Raw genomic sequence first — 17,065 nt, 5'->3', positions numbered from 1 at the left:
AAGAGCAGGGAAGGTGGAAATAACCTCAAGTCTGTTACTCAAAAGGCTTTATTGTTTGCAGTCTGTCTACAGCTACTGAAAAAAGAGAGGCTGGACTGGCTGCTACCTGTCCCCAGCCTAGGTGAGCAGAGGAAGGTACAAACAGGACAAAAGGAGAGCTAGGCCTAACAGCAGTGGCACTTGTAGGAATTCAAATACCTAGGGTTAAAAAAGATATTTGGAAAATAAGGATTTCAAGGTTATAAAAGCAAGGTGGGATTTAAATAGTCTTGTTCTTTCAAGGGATTTTCAGCTGTGTGAAAGTTAACTCTTCACTAAGCCCTAGAGGAAGGCCGTGGAAATTCCTAGCTCTCAGCTGGATTTTGCTAATGGGGGTAGGTACAGGTAGCCACTTTAAAGGGGCATAAGATGTCAAGGGGCCCAATTTTTTAGCCACTCAAAGCACCAGTGCTTCCACTTCTACAGGTGGAGCAGCTTCAGGCTTGGATAGTATGGGCCCAATGCTGCAAGGGGCTGCGCACCCTCAGCTCTCTGGGACTTTGAGGGGGCTCAGCACCTCACACCATCTGGCCTTTAGATGTGAATTTAGGCTCTGCCTCCCCATGAGGCATGTGCAGACAGTTTAACTGTAGGCACCTAGATTTAAGAACCAGGCTCTACATTCTTCTTGCCCTGCCCTCCTGGCATCTCCTTTGGGTGAGGCACTTTTTAAAGCTCACAGTGTCAGAAGAACAAGCCATTGGTTTCATTAGACTACACCTCGGTGCCTAGTGCATGAGAGAGATCACAAGCCCTGGCAGACAAATATTCCCCCTCATCCCACAGCATTTGCACACCTGCCACAGTTACTTCTAGCTTTACACTATCAGAACCTTCCAACGAGGCACCTTGCCTGTGCTGATGCCCAGACTCTGAGGTGGTCAAGGCACAGGAGAGCAGAGAGATGTCTGACATGGACAGACCCCTCACTGTTACAGGCAGCTGCAGTAAATCTGGCAGGACTGTCATGGTGCAGATCCTGGCACCTGCAGCAGCCTTGGCACTGGTGAGAATGGCACAAGAAAAGGAAACAAGTCAAGCAGACAGTGGAGCAAACAGAGGTCTGGTCACAGGTGCTGGTAGGATGTGCTAGATGCAGTTGTCATAGTGATGCCCAACAAGCTCCAGTTTAAAAAAGTGGCAGTATTGAGAGAGTTTAGTTCCTTAATCCAACAGCTTTAGGCCTAGTTTGCACGGGAACCGGTGGGATGGTCTTTGGCAGCTCTTCGGCTTTGTACCTTTCAGCCCATTGATATGTTTCCATCGAAGAATAAAAAAGTCTGTTCTGTACTGTTACACATATAAAAAAAACCCCTCTTGGCTAGGACTCTGTCCCAGCCTTGCTTAACACCTCTCTGTTCCATGTGAGAGCAATTACACCACGCCTGGGCACTAGCTAGGCACGTGCCATCACTCTTATCACCCACACTGCATTTAAGAGAAAGCGCAGGGCATTTGGTGCAGGCGGAAGGAGAAACGCAACAGCGATTCCACTATTCCACAAGGAATGGCTACAATATGAAAAAATAAGGATTCTGTAACAAAATCATGGCTTTACAGGGTTGATTTTTCCTATTTTTTTTAACATCTCTCTCCTCCCCCCCCCCAAAAAAAAACCCACCACCCCACATTTATTCAAATAACATCCCAAAGCTCTCTTGGGAAAAGGGCAAGACGGCAAGAGTGCTGGGCCTGGGGTCAGGCCCCTCTAGTCAGCAGGGAGGTTTAACCAACCAGGGCCCAAAGCGCATGATACAGCCAATATCTGCATAGGAGGCAGCTCCCCTGTATTCATGATCTTCTTGCTGCGGGCTAAACACCCCAGGTGGCAGGGAAATGGCTGTCTGCTGTATCCAGGTGGTGGTGGGGCCTCCAGCTCATCTTGGCACTGTCAATGGCAAATCCATCTGGGAGAAGAAGAGAAGGCAGGTCTGGAACAGCTCCACCTTAAGCACTCCTGGTCCCCATCAATTCATGAACTGGGTGTAGCCCTCTGCCCCAGTCACAATTACATCCATCCAGATCCTCATGGCCTCAGCTGATGGTGCCACCATGTAATAGAGGCGGTCGTGGGTCTTGACGCAGAAGGTAAGAGCTGGGTTGGGACTCTGCAGAGGGGAGAGAAAAACATGGGGAGCTTGTTCCTGCAGTAACTACGGAGCCAGCTCTTCCCCCCACTGATAGACCCGATTCCCCACACACACCAACAGCAGCCTAAGGCCTGTTGAGGACTTTTCCAACTACAGCTAGTGCTCCCGGGGGGGAGAGGGAAAGAGCAGTGCTGAGATTCAGCCCCGTGCTGAGCATTTGCAGCTCCTTTGGTAAATGGGCCCTAGTGAGGCAGTAAGTGTGCAGGAAGGCACATTTGTCCTTTATCTTTGTGCCAAAGCCCTGTGAGGCACAGAAAGCTGCTGGGCTACCAGTGCAGGACCAGACAAAGCATCACCATCATGGAACAGTGCTGGGGACTTGAATATTTGCATAAGAGCAGAGAGCAACAATCAAGCCGACTACTGCCTGAACAAGGCTAGGTCAGAGGCTCAAGACTACAGCTGCCTGTCATGTTGTTGCCCAACTCCACCAATCCTAGAGAGAGGAAGACATGTCTGCTGGGCAGAGTGGGGGCAGCCCCTAGTGCCAACCTGCCTACACTGACGTCAATGAAAGCAGGATTTGGCCTGAAGAATGAGGTAGCAGCTTGAATGAATGGAGAAGAGGAAGAGGAAGTATAGGATGTCCTGAGATGATGGCACTCCAGGCACTTGAGATCTGCAGCCACAGCCCTGGAGGAGGAATGGCTGCAACAGGGTAGAGATCTCCCAGCACATGGAGAGAAACCCAAAAGCTGAAGCTACTGGATTGACTCATCATTCCAATCCAACTGTGTTGTCAGACCAGAACAGCACTGAGGACACCAGGGTTGTGGAGGATGGAGCTTACACAGGATTAAAGGTTCCACTACTGTGTTTACCAGCCAGCCAATCTGAGAGCCACTGCGACATACTGAAAAGAGTCAGGACCCTGGGGGGTCTGTCCCTGGCTCTCCTAGTGCAAACATGGCCATAGCCAAGTCAGATCAGCTCTGTGCCTTGACTTCCCAGCTGATAATACATTCTTCCTACAAATCCGGTAAGTAAGCCATCCACTCAGGCAGGGTGGTGCTCCTAGAATCAGACCAATCACACAGCACATTCCTGAGCAGCCAATCGGCATGCACAGATTAACCCCCAGGCTGAGGCCAGCACAGAATGGCAGTATAAAAGAGGCTCAGACCTTGGCACATGACCCTTACCAAGGGCAGAAAGGAGCTGCAGGTCTGGCATCTGTGAATCTGGCATCTGCATGGAGTCAGTAGGAGACAGATATGTGGCACTTTGCTGGACCTGGTCCACAGAGGTCAAAGGAGGTGGGGATACTTCCCGCTCTCCTCCATTTCTGCAACCCAGAGTCCAGCCCCCTAAAATTCTCTCCCCATCTTGCTCAGCCCAGCCCTCTCACAGCCCCTAAGTGCTTGTGGTTCCAACCAGCACTTTGATCTCCCCTGCATGAAACCCCAATGGCAAATGCAAGGGATGCTCGTTCATCCTAGTTTTTTTTTTTTTTTTTTTTTTTTTTTTTAAAGTACAGTACAGTAAGAGTGATGCTACTCTTATCGAAGTTGAAGGGAAACCTTCCCCTATCTATCCATCTATCCTAGGAGCAGGCCTAAAGCACTCTGAGTGTATGGTGAGCATGATCAATACAGTCCACCCCTAGTCAATCTTGTAAAGGAACCCCCAACCCCACTGCAGAGAGGGGGTGAGGCTCGGAGGCAGAGGGAAGGAGCCTTAGGCTGCTGGTCCAGAAACGCCAAGTGCAATACAGAATAGAGCCCATTGCAGAGTGCATTGCTAGTTAAAAACAAGTGAGCATGCAAACTGCTACAAATAGGCTGGGGACCCAACCAGTCAGGCAAGGTCACCCCACCCCACAAAACAAGAGAAGAGAATGAGAGGCAGAGAGACAAGTGCATTGAGACAAACCTCTCTTCGGAAGTGAATGGGGAGAATATCTGCTAGTTGCTAGAAGAAAATAAAGACAAATGCAATTAGAACAGTTCTGTAGCCTTGCTCCCATTGGAGCATCTGTTGCAGCGACTGAAACCCTCTCCCCAATGCACCCTAGGCAGCATTCAGCAAATCAGTTGGCTCCATTAGGGCAGGGAAAGCACTCTATTAGGCACAAGCGTTAGCATTTGAACCTTTTACTTCTTAAGTGAATGGCCTAAGTGTAGGACTAGGTGGTATTCCAATGGAGGAGGGAGGGCCCTCACTCTTTCCTATTGAAGCTGGTCCATCTTCATTAAATAACTCAATAGTAGGGCTGTCAAGCGATTAAAAAAATTAAACAATAGATGACCATTTATTTTAAATATTTTTGGATGTTTACTACATTTTCAAGTATACACCTCTACCCCAATATAACGCTGTCCTCAAGAGCCAAAAAAATCTTACTGTGTTATATGTGAGACCGCGTTGTATCGAACTTGCATTGATCCGCCGGAGCGTGCAGCCCCGCCCCCCAGAGCGCTGCTTTACCGTGTTATATCGGGGTAGAGGTGTATTAATTTCAATTACAACACAGAATACAAAGTGTACGGTGCTCACTTTATTTTTTTTTATTACAAGTATTTGCACTGTAAAAAACAAAAATTGTATTTTCAATTCACCTCAAGAACTGTAGTGCAATCTCTTTATCATGAAAGTTGAACTTACAACTGTAGAATTATGTAAAAAAAAAATCTGCATTAAAAATAAAATCTAAAACTTTAGAGCCTACAAATCCACTCAGTCCTACTTCTTGGTCAGCCAATCACTCAGACAAACAAGGTTGGTTACAATTTGCAGGAGATAATGATGCCTGCTTCTTGTTTACAATGTCACCTGAAAGTGAGAACAGGCATTCGCATGGCACTGTTGTAGCTGGCATTGCAAGATATTTATGTGCCAGATGCGGTAAAGATTCATATGTCCCTTCATGCTTCAACCACCATTCCAGAGGACATGCTAATGATGGGTTCTGCTTGATAACAATCCAAAGCAGTGTGGACTGACGCATGTTCATTTTCATCCTCTGAGTCAGGTGCCACCAGCAGAAGGTTGATTTTCTTTTTTGGGGTGTGGGTTCTGTAGTTTCCGCATCAGAGCGTTGCTCTTTTAAGACTTCTAACAGCATGCTCCATGCCTCGTCCCTTTCAGATTTTGGACGGCACTTCAGATTCTTAAATCTTGGGTTGAGTGCTATAGCTATTTTTAGAAATCTCACATTGGTACCTTCTTTGTGTTTTTTATCGAATCTGCTGTGGAATTGTTCTTAAAATGAACATGTGCTGGGTCATCATCCGAGACTGCTATAAAATATATGCAGAATGCAGGTAAAACAGAGCAGGAGACATACAATTCTCCCCCCAAGGAGTACAGTCATAAATTTAATTGATGCATTATTTTTTTTAACGAGCATCATCAGCATGGAAGCATGTCCTCTGGAATGGTAGCCGAAGCATGAACGGGCATACAAATGTTTAGCCTATCTGGTATGTAAATACCTTGCAACACCAGCTACAAAAGTGCCATGCAAATGAACGCCTGTTCTCACTTTCAGGTGATGTTATAAATAAGAAGCAGGCAGCAGTATCTCCCATCAATGTAAACAAACTTGTTTGTCTTAGCGATTGGCTGAATAAGAAGTAGGACTGAGTAGACTTGTAGACTCTAAAGTTTTACACTGTTTTGTTTTTGAGTGCAGTTATGTAACCCCCCCAAAAAAATCTACATTTATTACACTTTCACAATAAAGAGATTGCACTACAGTACTTGTATGAGATGAATTGAAAAATACTATTATTTAAAATCATTTTTACAGTACATATATTTGTAATAAAAAATAATATAAAGTGAGCACTGTGCACATTGTATTCTGTGTTGTAATTGAAATCAATACTGAAAACGTAGAAACATCCAAAAATATTTAATAAATTTAAATTGGTATTAAGTGCAATTAATCGCAATTAATTTTTTTAAATTGCAATTTTTTTGAGTTAATCATGTGAGTTAACTACAATTAATTGACAGCCCTACTCAACAGTAATTGGGCTAGAACCTACATTGAATCCTGCTGTACTCCAGTGGTTGGGGTACTTTCCCCAGCCGGGGGCGTGAATTGCTGGTTCAAATCCCTTTTGTGCTGGTTGAGATGGGATTTGAAGCAGGCTCCCTTACCTCTCAAGTGAAGGGCCTAAGTGCCAACCTGGGAGGTATTCTGACATAGGGTTCCCTCAGTCTTTTCTATTGACACTGGTCCACTTTAACTACATAATAAATGGGCCAAAGTCTGCCTCCACGGCTCTTGATGGTATGGGGGGTTAGAGCACTTCTCTGGGATGTGAGTGACCCTGGTTCAAATTCTCTGTCTGCCTCAGTGGAGAGGGTCTGGTGCCTGAGGTGCAGGCCCTTGTAAATTGGCAATGGACTATACAGAACAGCTCTTGCTGGTTTAATTAATGAGTAATGGTGGCCATACAAAAGACCCAAATCACTCTTTTGTCCCCAGAGGCTAGCCACCCAGGCTGTGGCAGACCCCAGGTCACTCCCCTTCTCTGCTGAGGGGTGTGAACTGGGATCTTGCACCTCTCAGGGAGAGTCAGAGATGGGCAAGCCCTGTCTGAATCCCCTCCCTGTCCCAAGGTGACAATGGCCTCCTGAGAAAGGGAGGGGGTTCAGACATGGATGTTCCACCCCAAAGGGCAATCACTGAGGAGGCAGGAAATCCCTGTGCAAACTCCTGCTGAACATTTGAACCAGGCTCTCCAACAACCCAAGCTAGTACCCTAACCACTGGACTAAAGAGTGACTCTGGCTTTTGGCCTGGCCCGAAGAATAGTTAAATCAAGTGGAACAACTTCAAGAGGCAAGAGTCAGGAGGCCCATGAGCACTACATACACCAACGACCAAAGCCCATATCTGGGCTAGTGGAGAGCTCTCTCCACAGGCCAATGGGGGACTTGAACCAGCAGCTCCCACACGCCAGGCACAGAGGTTAATCACCAGACTATAGAGGGAGTCTTTCCAATAGGCTGGCCCAGAAAATAGTTAAGCCAAGTAGAACAGCTTCAAGAGGCAAGCATGAGGGAGGTCTCCCACATTTCTGTGGCCCATAGCTTAGAGCACTCACCTGGGCAGTCCCCCTTCACATCCCTTCTCCTAACCAGGCAGAGGGGGATATTGAAGCAGGGTCCCCCCATCACAGATGAGCACCGTAACCGCTGGGTAAAGGGGTCACAGATCCATAGGATCAGTGCTACGGCCTCACCTTTGGAATGGACTCTAGGAAGAACCCCTTCAGTGTGTCAGACTCACTCTCCTGCTAGGGTAAGCCACAGTTTCACCGCCTCCTTAGGCTGAACCTGTGGGCCTGCAGCACTCCTGCCTCACCCCTTGAGCTCTGTTCAGTGAGTTCACCCAAGGCAGAGCCCTGCCAGAGACTCGTCAGCTCCTCAGGGATGAACGTACCTCGCCAAGCATTTGCATTGACACTCCCATAGAGTCCAAATAGTTGGCTTGATTAGTCAGCTGGAACTCCGCCTAGGCAGCACAGAGACCTGAAGCACAGGCCATTCTGGTAAGCCCCGAGCCTAGGCAGGCTGTAGTGAACTCCTGGGTTCAAACTCTGTCTCCCTCCGTTTGACTTCCTTCCTTGGGCTCCAGGTGAGAGCCCCACCTCCTTTCACCAGACAGTTCTTATCACCACCTCCCCAGTCTTGTCTTCTCCAGCTAGGGAAATGCTATTCAGGCTTCCCAAGGAGAAGCAGGGACGTCCATTTTCCTCTGGGTTGTTGCCCTAGCAGTTCCTTGCCACCATGCTCTCCTCAGACATGGCTCTGCTGTCTTCTGTGCTCATCCCTGCCAATTTCCCTTGCTCTCTGCAATGAGGCAGAGATAAGAAGGCAGAAACTGTAGGCGCGATGTTTGCAGATGGAGGTCCAGGCAGAATGAAATGGCCCTTGGGCTTCAAGTTCTCATCCAAGACACACCCCCATGGAGTGACCCGCCTGCAACTCAGTACAGTGGCCTCAGAAGAATGAAGACCTGGAGCCAGCCCTGTGGGATTTCAGGGTCTGAGTGTTTCACAGCGATGCAAGGGCCTGATGGTTGTCCCTCAGGCTTGGATGTGATTCTTCTGTGACCCCAGCCTTGAGTATCTGAACCCTGCTCCACTATACCAGAGGTCTGAAAAGTCACTCTCATTTCATTCAGAAAGCTGTCGAAGTCAGCCACACTCCCACTGCAGCCATAGGCAGCCCCAGGGAAGACAGTGCTGAAAAGAGTTCCCCCCATGCTGCTAGCATGGAATTACAGCTCAGTGCAAAGTAAAGAGATGTTCCCCTTCTGCAGCATATGGGACTCTCCAGCTCTGTCAAAGGCCAACAAGACTTTTCAATCAACTCCGCTGGCAGGCGGCTCAGGGCCTAGTCCTGCCTGCTCCTGGAGTCACACTACCTTCTCTTCAGCCCAACAGCAGTGGCAGCTTCTTCACCTTCAAGGGGTCAAGGTGGTTCCACTCTCCTGTACTTGCAGCAGGCTGCATTATCTTCAGATAGAATTATGCTGGCTCTTGCTACTGCCCCCCGCGACGTGCTTCCAGATACTTCTACATCTGTTTTCCTCATTTCCCCATAGCAGATTCTAGCTGAAATTTCTCCTTTGGCGCCAGGTGAAGGCTGCTGGAATTCAGAGGTGGACACTGGTAGCTATTTTTCCACACTTGTTACTAATTTTAAAGCCAGCCAGCAAAACTATAATGGGTGGGCTTAACAGAGAGCTCAGTGCAGCCCTGCTTCACCACCCTGCCAGTAGCAGCTTTCACAACTTTGGTTTTAAACTGAGAAATTTCTCCCCTCAGGTGAAAGTCACGTGTTAAAAACACACTGAGTTTGGCCCTTGCTCGTCCAGTCACTGGGGGCCCCAGAGCTCAGCTATGTTCATGGTGAGGGGGGACCAGCTGTTGTGCACCTCAGGGGCTGGTGCCTGGCAGCTTGTTCAGTGCTGATGGAGCATTGCTAGCTGCTCCAAGGTTCCAGGAATGGAAAGGGCCTTCACCCGTGCAAAGTCTGCATCATCACTCCCCAGGGACTCCAAGGTCACTTGCAGCCACTTTATTGCCTCAAGGCACCATCCCCCAGGAAGAGGGGTTTGGGGATGGAAGTGAGCGGGGGGGGGCGCTGGTGTGGTTAGGTTAGAGAGACAGGTGGCTGAGCGCATGGGCTTTCTGAAGGAACAAGGCTGGTTCTGGTTGCACCTGAACCCCAGGGTTCCCTGGTCCCAGGACTAGCAGCCTGAGGGTTCTGCTGTTAGTACCAACACAGCGCAGGTTAGAGCACTCCTGGCAGTAAAGGGTTAAAGGGAACCCGTTGTGAAAGCAGGGTTAGTGCTTGGCACAGCAGAGGGCGGGATACATACATTTGCTAGGCTGAGGTTGAAAAGTCCTTTCTGGATAGGAAGGAGGAGGGGGGGAAAAAGAGAGAAATAGACAAAGAGCTCAGCCTGCCCTGGGTTCAGATACTGTTACACTTGCCCGGCTTTCTATGCAGTAGGATTTGTGAGGACGGCCTGTGCATGCAGAGGTCTCCAGACGGTAGTATTGCTCTGGGGAAAGCTGCAGGAAACGAGGTCCCAGAGGTAGTTTGGCCTGTTGCCCACTCATTCCTGGAGGGCCAAGACTCTGCAATGTCCAGGGACATGCTAGCAGCTCAAGTGCTGGCATCGTACTGTCTGTCAGACATTTAACTGTGCCCACATGCTCGATTTATTATCTCCCAGCAGACAGACAGGGAGTGCTTGCTGGAGTTACCCCCGCAGATAGGAGGGAGATGGCTCAGGCTGTACTAGAGGATTCAGCGCACAGTGCTGGGCAAGCTGCCCCAGCACAGGCCTTCACATGCCGGGAGGTAACACCCCTTCTCAGACATGTCTAGACCCCATGCTAGCTGAACCTCTGGCAGAGTCACCCACCCCTGGATGGAGAGAGCAGCAGTGACCTGGACAATGGGCAGCACTAAGGCTATTTCTGGCGTCTGGGCCACTGGCCACAACCTGATTTGGACTCCAGGAAGCTTTGGCAGTAACTAATCCCACCCATCCCTGGGGGTGGGAGAGGGGCTCTAGAGCACAGGCTCTGCAACTGTCCTGTTGGCCCAGAGCCGCACATCTAGTGCCAAGGGCCTGGGCCCTGCTGGCTACAATGGGGTGAGTCTGGGGTTTGTGGGACATCTGTGGCTCCCAGGGGCCCACGACACATCACACTGCTGTGACTTATCACTGGGGTGGGCATTGTGATGCAAATGGGCTTCATCATGGGGTCCTGTTGCCCCAGAATGTTGCTTCTTGCGGTGCTTGCACCATTGCATTTTAGAGGACCCCCGTCCTGGGACACCATTAACCAGCCAGCCCATCCCCTCCCCCAGCCCACACCAAGGGCAGGACCCAGGCCTCACCTTAGCAGCACTGCGGAGATGGTCATAATAAACCTCCTCTATGGCTTGGAAATAGATCACTCCCTTGAGCTTCGTCTCATGTTTATCTGCATGAGAGAGAAAGGCAAGGCATTGTAAGCACCAGGCTTCACAGAGGAGGAGGCAGCAAGATGAGGGTGGAGGCTGGCTCCCAGCTGGAACTGAGCCAGACACCACATGGGTTAGCTAGAGCCAGGGATTCTGGCAGCCACAGCAGAAGAGAGTCCTGACACCCTGTCAGTGACATGAATGTGATGAGTCCTTCTGAGGGTTAAATACACCACTGGTGGCGGGTGGGTGGGGTGGAGTATTTGTATAGAGACTGGAGAGCAGTCGGGCAGCAGTGGGGTGCTCTTACCGACGTAGTAGGAGACTGTGCGTTTCATACGGTCGAAGACGAACCAACGCTTCTTCCAGGATTTGATCTTGCCACCCATCTTGACCAGATAGCCCTTGCACATCTTCTCGGTCAGGATGACATGATAGCAGGTGTCCACATTGTGGCCTGAGGACTCAATGTGTGTCTTCAAGTCGAAATCCTCCTTGCGGATGGGGAGATACCTGGTCAGGGGCCGTGCCTGGAGAAGCAACGCAGCCTCGTCAGTGCCACCCCAATGGCAGTCGCCGCCCTTGAGAGTAAAGGAAGTGGGAGAGTTGAGCACTTAGCCAACACAGGCCCCATGGCACTCCTAGCATCCAAGATGCTGCCACCAGATGTGTCACCCTCTTAAGTCTCAAAAGGGGACAAGAGACCTTGATCCTGTCCCTACCCCTCAGCCCCAGATGCTCCAACATCAGACCCAAGAGAACTGCATGACAGGTGGCACCTTCCACGCATTCATGAATGCTAGGTCTATGGCTGAAACGGCACCATGCAGCCTCATTAACACCAGAGAGATGGGAAAAGGACTGCCTCCTCATCCCCTGCTCAGCCCTCCTCCACATCCCCCCCTCACCTGGGAGAAGTGCTTCTCTCGCATCTTGACCTCCTTCTCAATCAGCTTCTGCCGATGAGCCGTCTCATCCTGCAGCCTCCGCTCCAGCTGCTCCCGCCGCCTGCGCTCATCCTCCAGGGCCTGTCGCCGCAGCTCCATCTCCCGCTCCTGCCAAGTAAAGGACATGGCAAGATCCCCTCTCTGCCCTGCCTACCCCATGCCCGGCACTAGCTTCCAGAGGCACTACTCAATGACGCAGGATTTGTGGGTGTGACAGTGGATGGCTGGCAGCCCTGGAGACTGGATCCCCTCTCCCTGCAAGCTTCCGCGTCCCCATAAACAAGAGGGTGAGAATGCTCTGAGTGTAGCTCCCTAGCATTGGCATACAGACCCACTCACCCGTGACTCCATCAGGCGAGATTTCTCTGCATGGGCCTCTTTCAGCATCTTCTCCATCTCCTCGATCTTCACTGCCTCCACCCCACTGGCACTGCAAGACAAAGCTGATACCATCACAGCCTGCAATCCCCGCTTGGGCCGGGAGCCTGGCTGCTCCACACAGGTGGAGAGTGTCTCCTTACAGGAAAGGATGGCAGTTAGGAATGCCATGCTCGCCCACCCCTGGGCACTGGTTAGGCAGCAGGGCCAAGCAAACTCCCAGTTCCTTGAGTACTCAGAGCCAAGGCTAGTGAGCCAGACCTCGGTGAGGGAATGATTTTTCACAGAAAGGGCTCTCAGGGATTAACTGGCAGTGGCATCTACTCTGTGGAGGTGGTGTAGGTTTTTGTCCTGAGCTATGAGTCCCTCTGCACTTGGACACTGCACCCCCATCTCTGTCTCAGCCCCAGCAGGGGCCCACAAACACATTTTGGGAGCATGTCCCCTCCTCAGGGAGACATCCACACATGGATCGTTCACCTGACATCCAGGGAAATCTGCATGAGTGTATTATGGTGGTGCCCGAAGGAAGACAACCCCTGCCCCAAAGGGCTTACACTAATCCAGGGGATATATAGGCCCTGGAACAGCTCATGGAAATTCTCCTTTCGCTCGAGAGGGAGGGGCCTGGATCTGGGGTGCAGATCACTGTGCCAACCATGGGTTTTATTGGGGTCCGTTTGCAGTCAGGGATTCATTGTAGAGGGTGACCTGGGGGATCAAACAGGGCCACATCGCCTGCTCTGCCCCAGCCCAATGCCTCTCATACATCTAGAGCTGCCTCTAAACACTGCGTCTGCCACAGCATCACCTCACACCACCAATCACCACAGACACCGACAGAATTAACATGAACAAGCTCTATGGGCTTGTTTTTCTGCCCACACCCTGCTGCAGAGCAGACAGAACCAGGATGGTTCCCAGACAGAATTCATGATGTTACTGACGCCTGAGCTCTGGATTCCTTCCCGAAGAGCATACACAAGCCCGTAAATCCCCAGCTTGCATGGCTGCTGTGCACAGCCCAGCCCAGCAGCTTCCCACCACCTGTGAGTCAGGCTCTCCTATTGGGCAGAGCAAGGGGAGCCAGCCTCAAGCTTCACCAGGCTCATCCAGCCCCCCAACAATCAGCTGGGGGGAGGGGGGGCTGTTATTGCCCAAGGATTCTGAGACAAGTGCTGAAGAGTTTGGGGAGTCTCAGAGCAGGGGAGCGGGGCTGGGGTGTGTGTGTGGGATGGATGATGGAAGGTGGCTGCAATGAAGTTGTCAGAAATGCTCACAAATGGCTTATCTGTCAACCCAGTGAAACTCTGTAGGTCCCTGCACTTATTAACTAGCCCTCCCTCCCCCTAGTGACCAGGTCCCTGCCTCCAGCACTTAGGGTATGTCTACACTTGAGCTGGATGTGTGTGGGGAGTGATTCTCAGCTCGAGTAGATGCACCTGTACTAGCTTTCATCTAGCAAATTTGCTAAAAATAGCGTTGCCACAGAAGTGTGAGCTATGGTAGGTGCTAGCCGCCCAGAGTAAATGTCCATCAGAGACCTTAGGCACGTAGGCACCTTAGGTTCATTCAGCCCCACCCAGTTCACCTCATGCAGAGGCCACTGGACACGCTTTGCTCATTACCAACCTGGCAGCCCTGTGGTGAAAGGCTTTCAGCCCCAAGCTAGCTGGCTGCCCCCCTTAGGCCAGGCCAGGCATCTGGAACGTGCGGACGTCTCTCCTGAATGGGGCAGACTCCCTTCACGTCACCTGTTGTCAGGACAGGGACCAGCCCGTGTGCATCCCTCCCCTCCGCAGGCTGCCCAGAGTGCAGGCGCCCGGATTACCTGGACATGTTATCAGGCGAGCAGGCTGAGTTGCCACCAGTGGAGATACTGGTTTCCATGCTGTCTGAGCTCTCCAGGCTGAGTGTGTCATAGGCGTGGTCCATGTCCTCGGCCCGGTGCCCGATGCCATGGGGAGGATGATGATGGAGAATGGAGTGATGCATGAGCGGAGGGTAGGAAGAAGGGGGGTAGTGAGGCTGCCCGTGCAGGGCTTCCCACTGGGACTGTGCCTCAGCAGCCGCTTTCTGCTTCAGCTCCGCCAGGCGCCGCTTCTGCTCCTCAATCACCTGCTGCCCTGTACCCCAAGGGAAGAAGAACAGAGGGCAGATCACCAGGGGTAAGGAGGGGGCCTGACTGGCTACTGTAGCTATGGCCTGGGCACTGGCAGGCAGCCTTCAAGCAGCCTGCACTCTGTGCCCAGCACTCGTGACTACCTGGGGCTCATGGCTCACACAGGACTTCTGCTACTGGGCCATCTCTGGCCAGGAAGGCACGAGTCTGAACCGCCCAGTGCATCCAGCTGTCATGGACGAAGTCCGCGTAGCGCGTGATTGGAAATACAAGCATGTGGCCATCTGTCTAAGTGTCCATGTCTATGTCCACACCTATCAGAGCATTAATGACAGTGAGCAGAGAATCTCCTATGACATCCATCCAAGTGTGCGAATATGCACCCTGCTAAGCACTGTGCATGCCCATCCGTTTCCCAGTGCAAACATGCCCCCGTCTCCTCATGTCTGCCTGTTCAGCCAAAGGGGAAGCAGTACACTAGGTCTTCAGAGAATTCCCTCACCCATGACCCAAACCCCTTTACAGCCCCCTTCCTGCGGCAGCCCCTATGCAGCACTGTGGGAACGTAGAGTAAGTGGGACAGAGAGAAATGTGGATTTGAACTGCAGTGGTGGCGGAGTCTGAAGGCAAAGGGAATTCCCTGCTGTGCATGTGAGGAGCCAGGGATAAGCCTGGTCTCTGGGCAGGATGCACATTGCTACCATGCAGCAGCCAAGGAACCAGGGCTTCCCTGGAAAGTCGCTCACCCTGAGGAGTCGGAGCCACTGCCACCACTGTGCAGCTGCAGCAGCCCTGCTGCATGGCGACTTTACCCAGCTCTCATTCCCATCTGGGAGCTGGCAGCGAGACAGGAATCAGGCAGGTCTGACCACGGGCCACCGACGGCACACCCCACTCCCATGCTGTGCTCTTGGATCACTTGGTGGATGCACTGGAAGCTCCCAGTGTGTCTCCTCAAGGGGCTCCTCACCTTTTCCAGACCCATTTAGATCAGTTACCCCACTCCTCCCTCCTGCCAAAAATGCACATAGCCAGATCCAACCTTCAAGGTTCCCAGCTTGCATGGACCATCCCAGCTGGGCCTCTACCTTCCCCTGGCCTCCAGCCCATCCCCTCAGACACTCAGAGCAGAGGCAGCAAGGGGAGGGTGCATGCATCAGTCTGGCAGGGCTGGGCAAAGCATTCATAGACCAGGCAGCCTGATACCAGGTTTGCCAAATCCACACAACCGCTTGCGTGCTCGGTGGGGCTTTTGGGGGTGCAGCAGGGAGAGGGGGATGCAGGGAGGCAGCAGGTTCCTGAAGGAGTTCCAGCTTTTGGCGCTTTGCGTGGCAGGCACAGGCACTGAAAGGAGCAAACAGCTGCTGTGACTGGAGTTGCTGCTGTGGAGGAAGAGGAGGCAGACAGGGTCCTGCAGAGCTCATTTGACCAAAGTAGGAAAGATGTTGGCTGACATGGCCTATGGGGGAGAAAAATGCTCAGGGCTTTCCCTCTCTGATGCAGGGGAAACCCTGGGCTGGTCAGGAACAAGCCACCTGCCTCAGTCAGCACCAGCCCCTAATGCCAGGGGAAAACAAGCTGGTTCCCAAGTGCAAGCTGGAGACGTCCCCTTTGGGACACAGCTGCGGATGCTCTTGGGGGAAGATGTCCTGGAAGCATCTGGCCAGTTTGTCTGGCGCTGCTAGCAGACTGACTCATAGACACACTGACACCTTGGGGTTGGGTCTGTGCCTCCTCCCCACCCTTGGCAGATGGCATCAGGTGTCTTCTTGAACCACACAGCCATGCTGCTGCCTAAGGGGCTGATCTACCCAAGTCTCTACCTGACACATTACCTGGCTGCAAGGGCTCTCCTGGGAGTGTAATAGCTGGAGATGCACCGTGTGGAGCTGGGGGTGAGGGGACAGAGGGTAAAAGCAAGAGACCATGAGAAAGCCACAATATCCGTGTCAGAGACAAACCAAACCTGGCAGGCTCCTGGCTTCTTCCTCTCCTGCACAATGGCTCTGGGCATTGCCTGCTCCCCGTGGCTGCCGCTGGGTTAGCTGAGGTTTTAGTCTCATCTACACTGTTAGATCAGCCATGCTGCAGGAAGTGGCAGCCCGGCACGATTACTGTGGGCAGATGGGACCTGCCACATTTCATTGTGTTGCAGGACCATGCTATTGTCTTGCCAATTAACAGATCTCACAAGGGTCAGAGGGATCGCAACCAAGTCGCAAGATGAAATCTGTTGGGAGCACTGCTGGGCTAGCAGCAGGATGCCCAACATGGCTGGGTCTACCACTGATGGGAGTTCTTCCTCCGAGAATCCTGCCAAACTGCTAAAAGCCTAGCTGGGCTCTCCAGCAAGACAGCCTTGTGTATATGGGGTCACAGCAACTGCTAGCAACAGCCATGCTGGAGCATGACCAGGGCCCAGCATAGACAGAGCCTGGGAATTGCCAGCTGAGCTGAGCGCTTGGGGCCAGACAGGCCAATGCTGCTCACGTACAGCAAAGCAGCATGTGACAACTCAGTGATGACATCCCCCCACCCACCTGTGAGAGTCCTGACCTCTCCCCTTCCCATGATCCTCGTGGTCTACTCCAGCTGACTTGACCAGTCATATTAAAGTCACAAGATTGTCAAAAGGCCTGACGTAGAGCCTTACTCCTTCATTTCCTCTCCCCCACTAGTAGAGACCACCTCATGCTGGGCATGTTTATGGCTACAGGGGCCAAGCATCAGCTAAGACCTTGACTCCCGGGAAATGGGTTCAAATCCCAGCTGGGGAACTCAGCCCATCACCCTTCCGAAGATGGACCCAGCTACTGCTCCAGACTCCAAAGCCAGTGGCATAGGCAGCAGCCTGACACACCCCTTGGAGTGAGAGGGGCTTATAGCAACCTAGATCGTTGTTCTGTTTCAATTGTGGCCCCCAGGTGTTCTCATCCCTCCCTCCTGACACAAACTGGTCCCCTAGCACCTGGGAGGCAGGTGCA

General features: G+C 51.8%; 1 protein-coding gene across 24 annotated transcripts in view; it reads right to left on the bottom strand.

Annotated features, from left to right (window-relative positions):
- Positions 1-34: 34 nt before the first annotated feature.
- Positions 35-17,065, bottom strand: part of PHLDB1 (pleckstrin homology like domain family B member 1) — a 108,290-nt gene continuing 91,259 nt past the window's right edge. For 17 of the 24 annotated variants that reach the window (XM_024207331.1, XM_024207325.1, XM_024207324.1 and 14 more), the window contains 6 exons: positions 13,791-14,085; positions 11,921-12,011; positions 11,543-11,689; positions 10,945-11,215; positions 10,569-10,654; positions 35-2,147 (listed from right to left, as the gene is read on the bottom strand). In XM_024207331.1, coding sequence (XP_024063099.1) covers positions 2,007-2,147; positions 10,569-10,654; positions 10,945-11,215; positions 11,543-11,689; positions 11,921-12,011; positions 13,791-14,085 — 1,031 coding nt within the window. In that variant the 3' untranslated portion in view covers positions 35-2,006. Of the gene's footprint in view, positions 2,148-6,129; positions 9,565-10,568; positions 10,655-10,944; positions 11,216-11,542; positions 11,690-11,920; positions 12,012-13,790; positions 14,086-17,065 lie in introns of those variants that run through there. The other 7 variants (XM_024207329.1, XM_024207344.1, XM_024207340.1 and 4 more) reach the window with 2 other exon arrangements.

Source organism: Terrapene carolina, unplaced genomic scaffold (assembly GCF_002925995.2).
Source record: "Terrapene carolina triunguis isolate 2854851 unplaced genomic scaffold, T_m_triunguis-2.0 Scaffold374, whole genome shotgun sequence".
NCBI classification, from domain to species: domain Eukaryota; kingdom Metazoa; phylum Chordata; order Testudines; family Emydidae; genus Terrapene; species Terrapene triunguis.
This window is presented reverse-complemented; position numbering and strand designations above follow the sequence as displayed.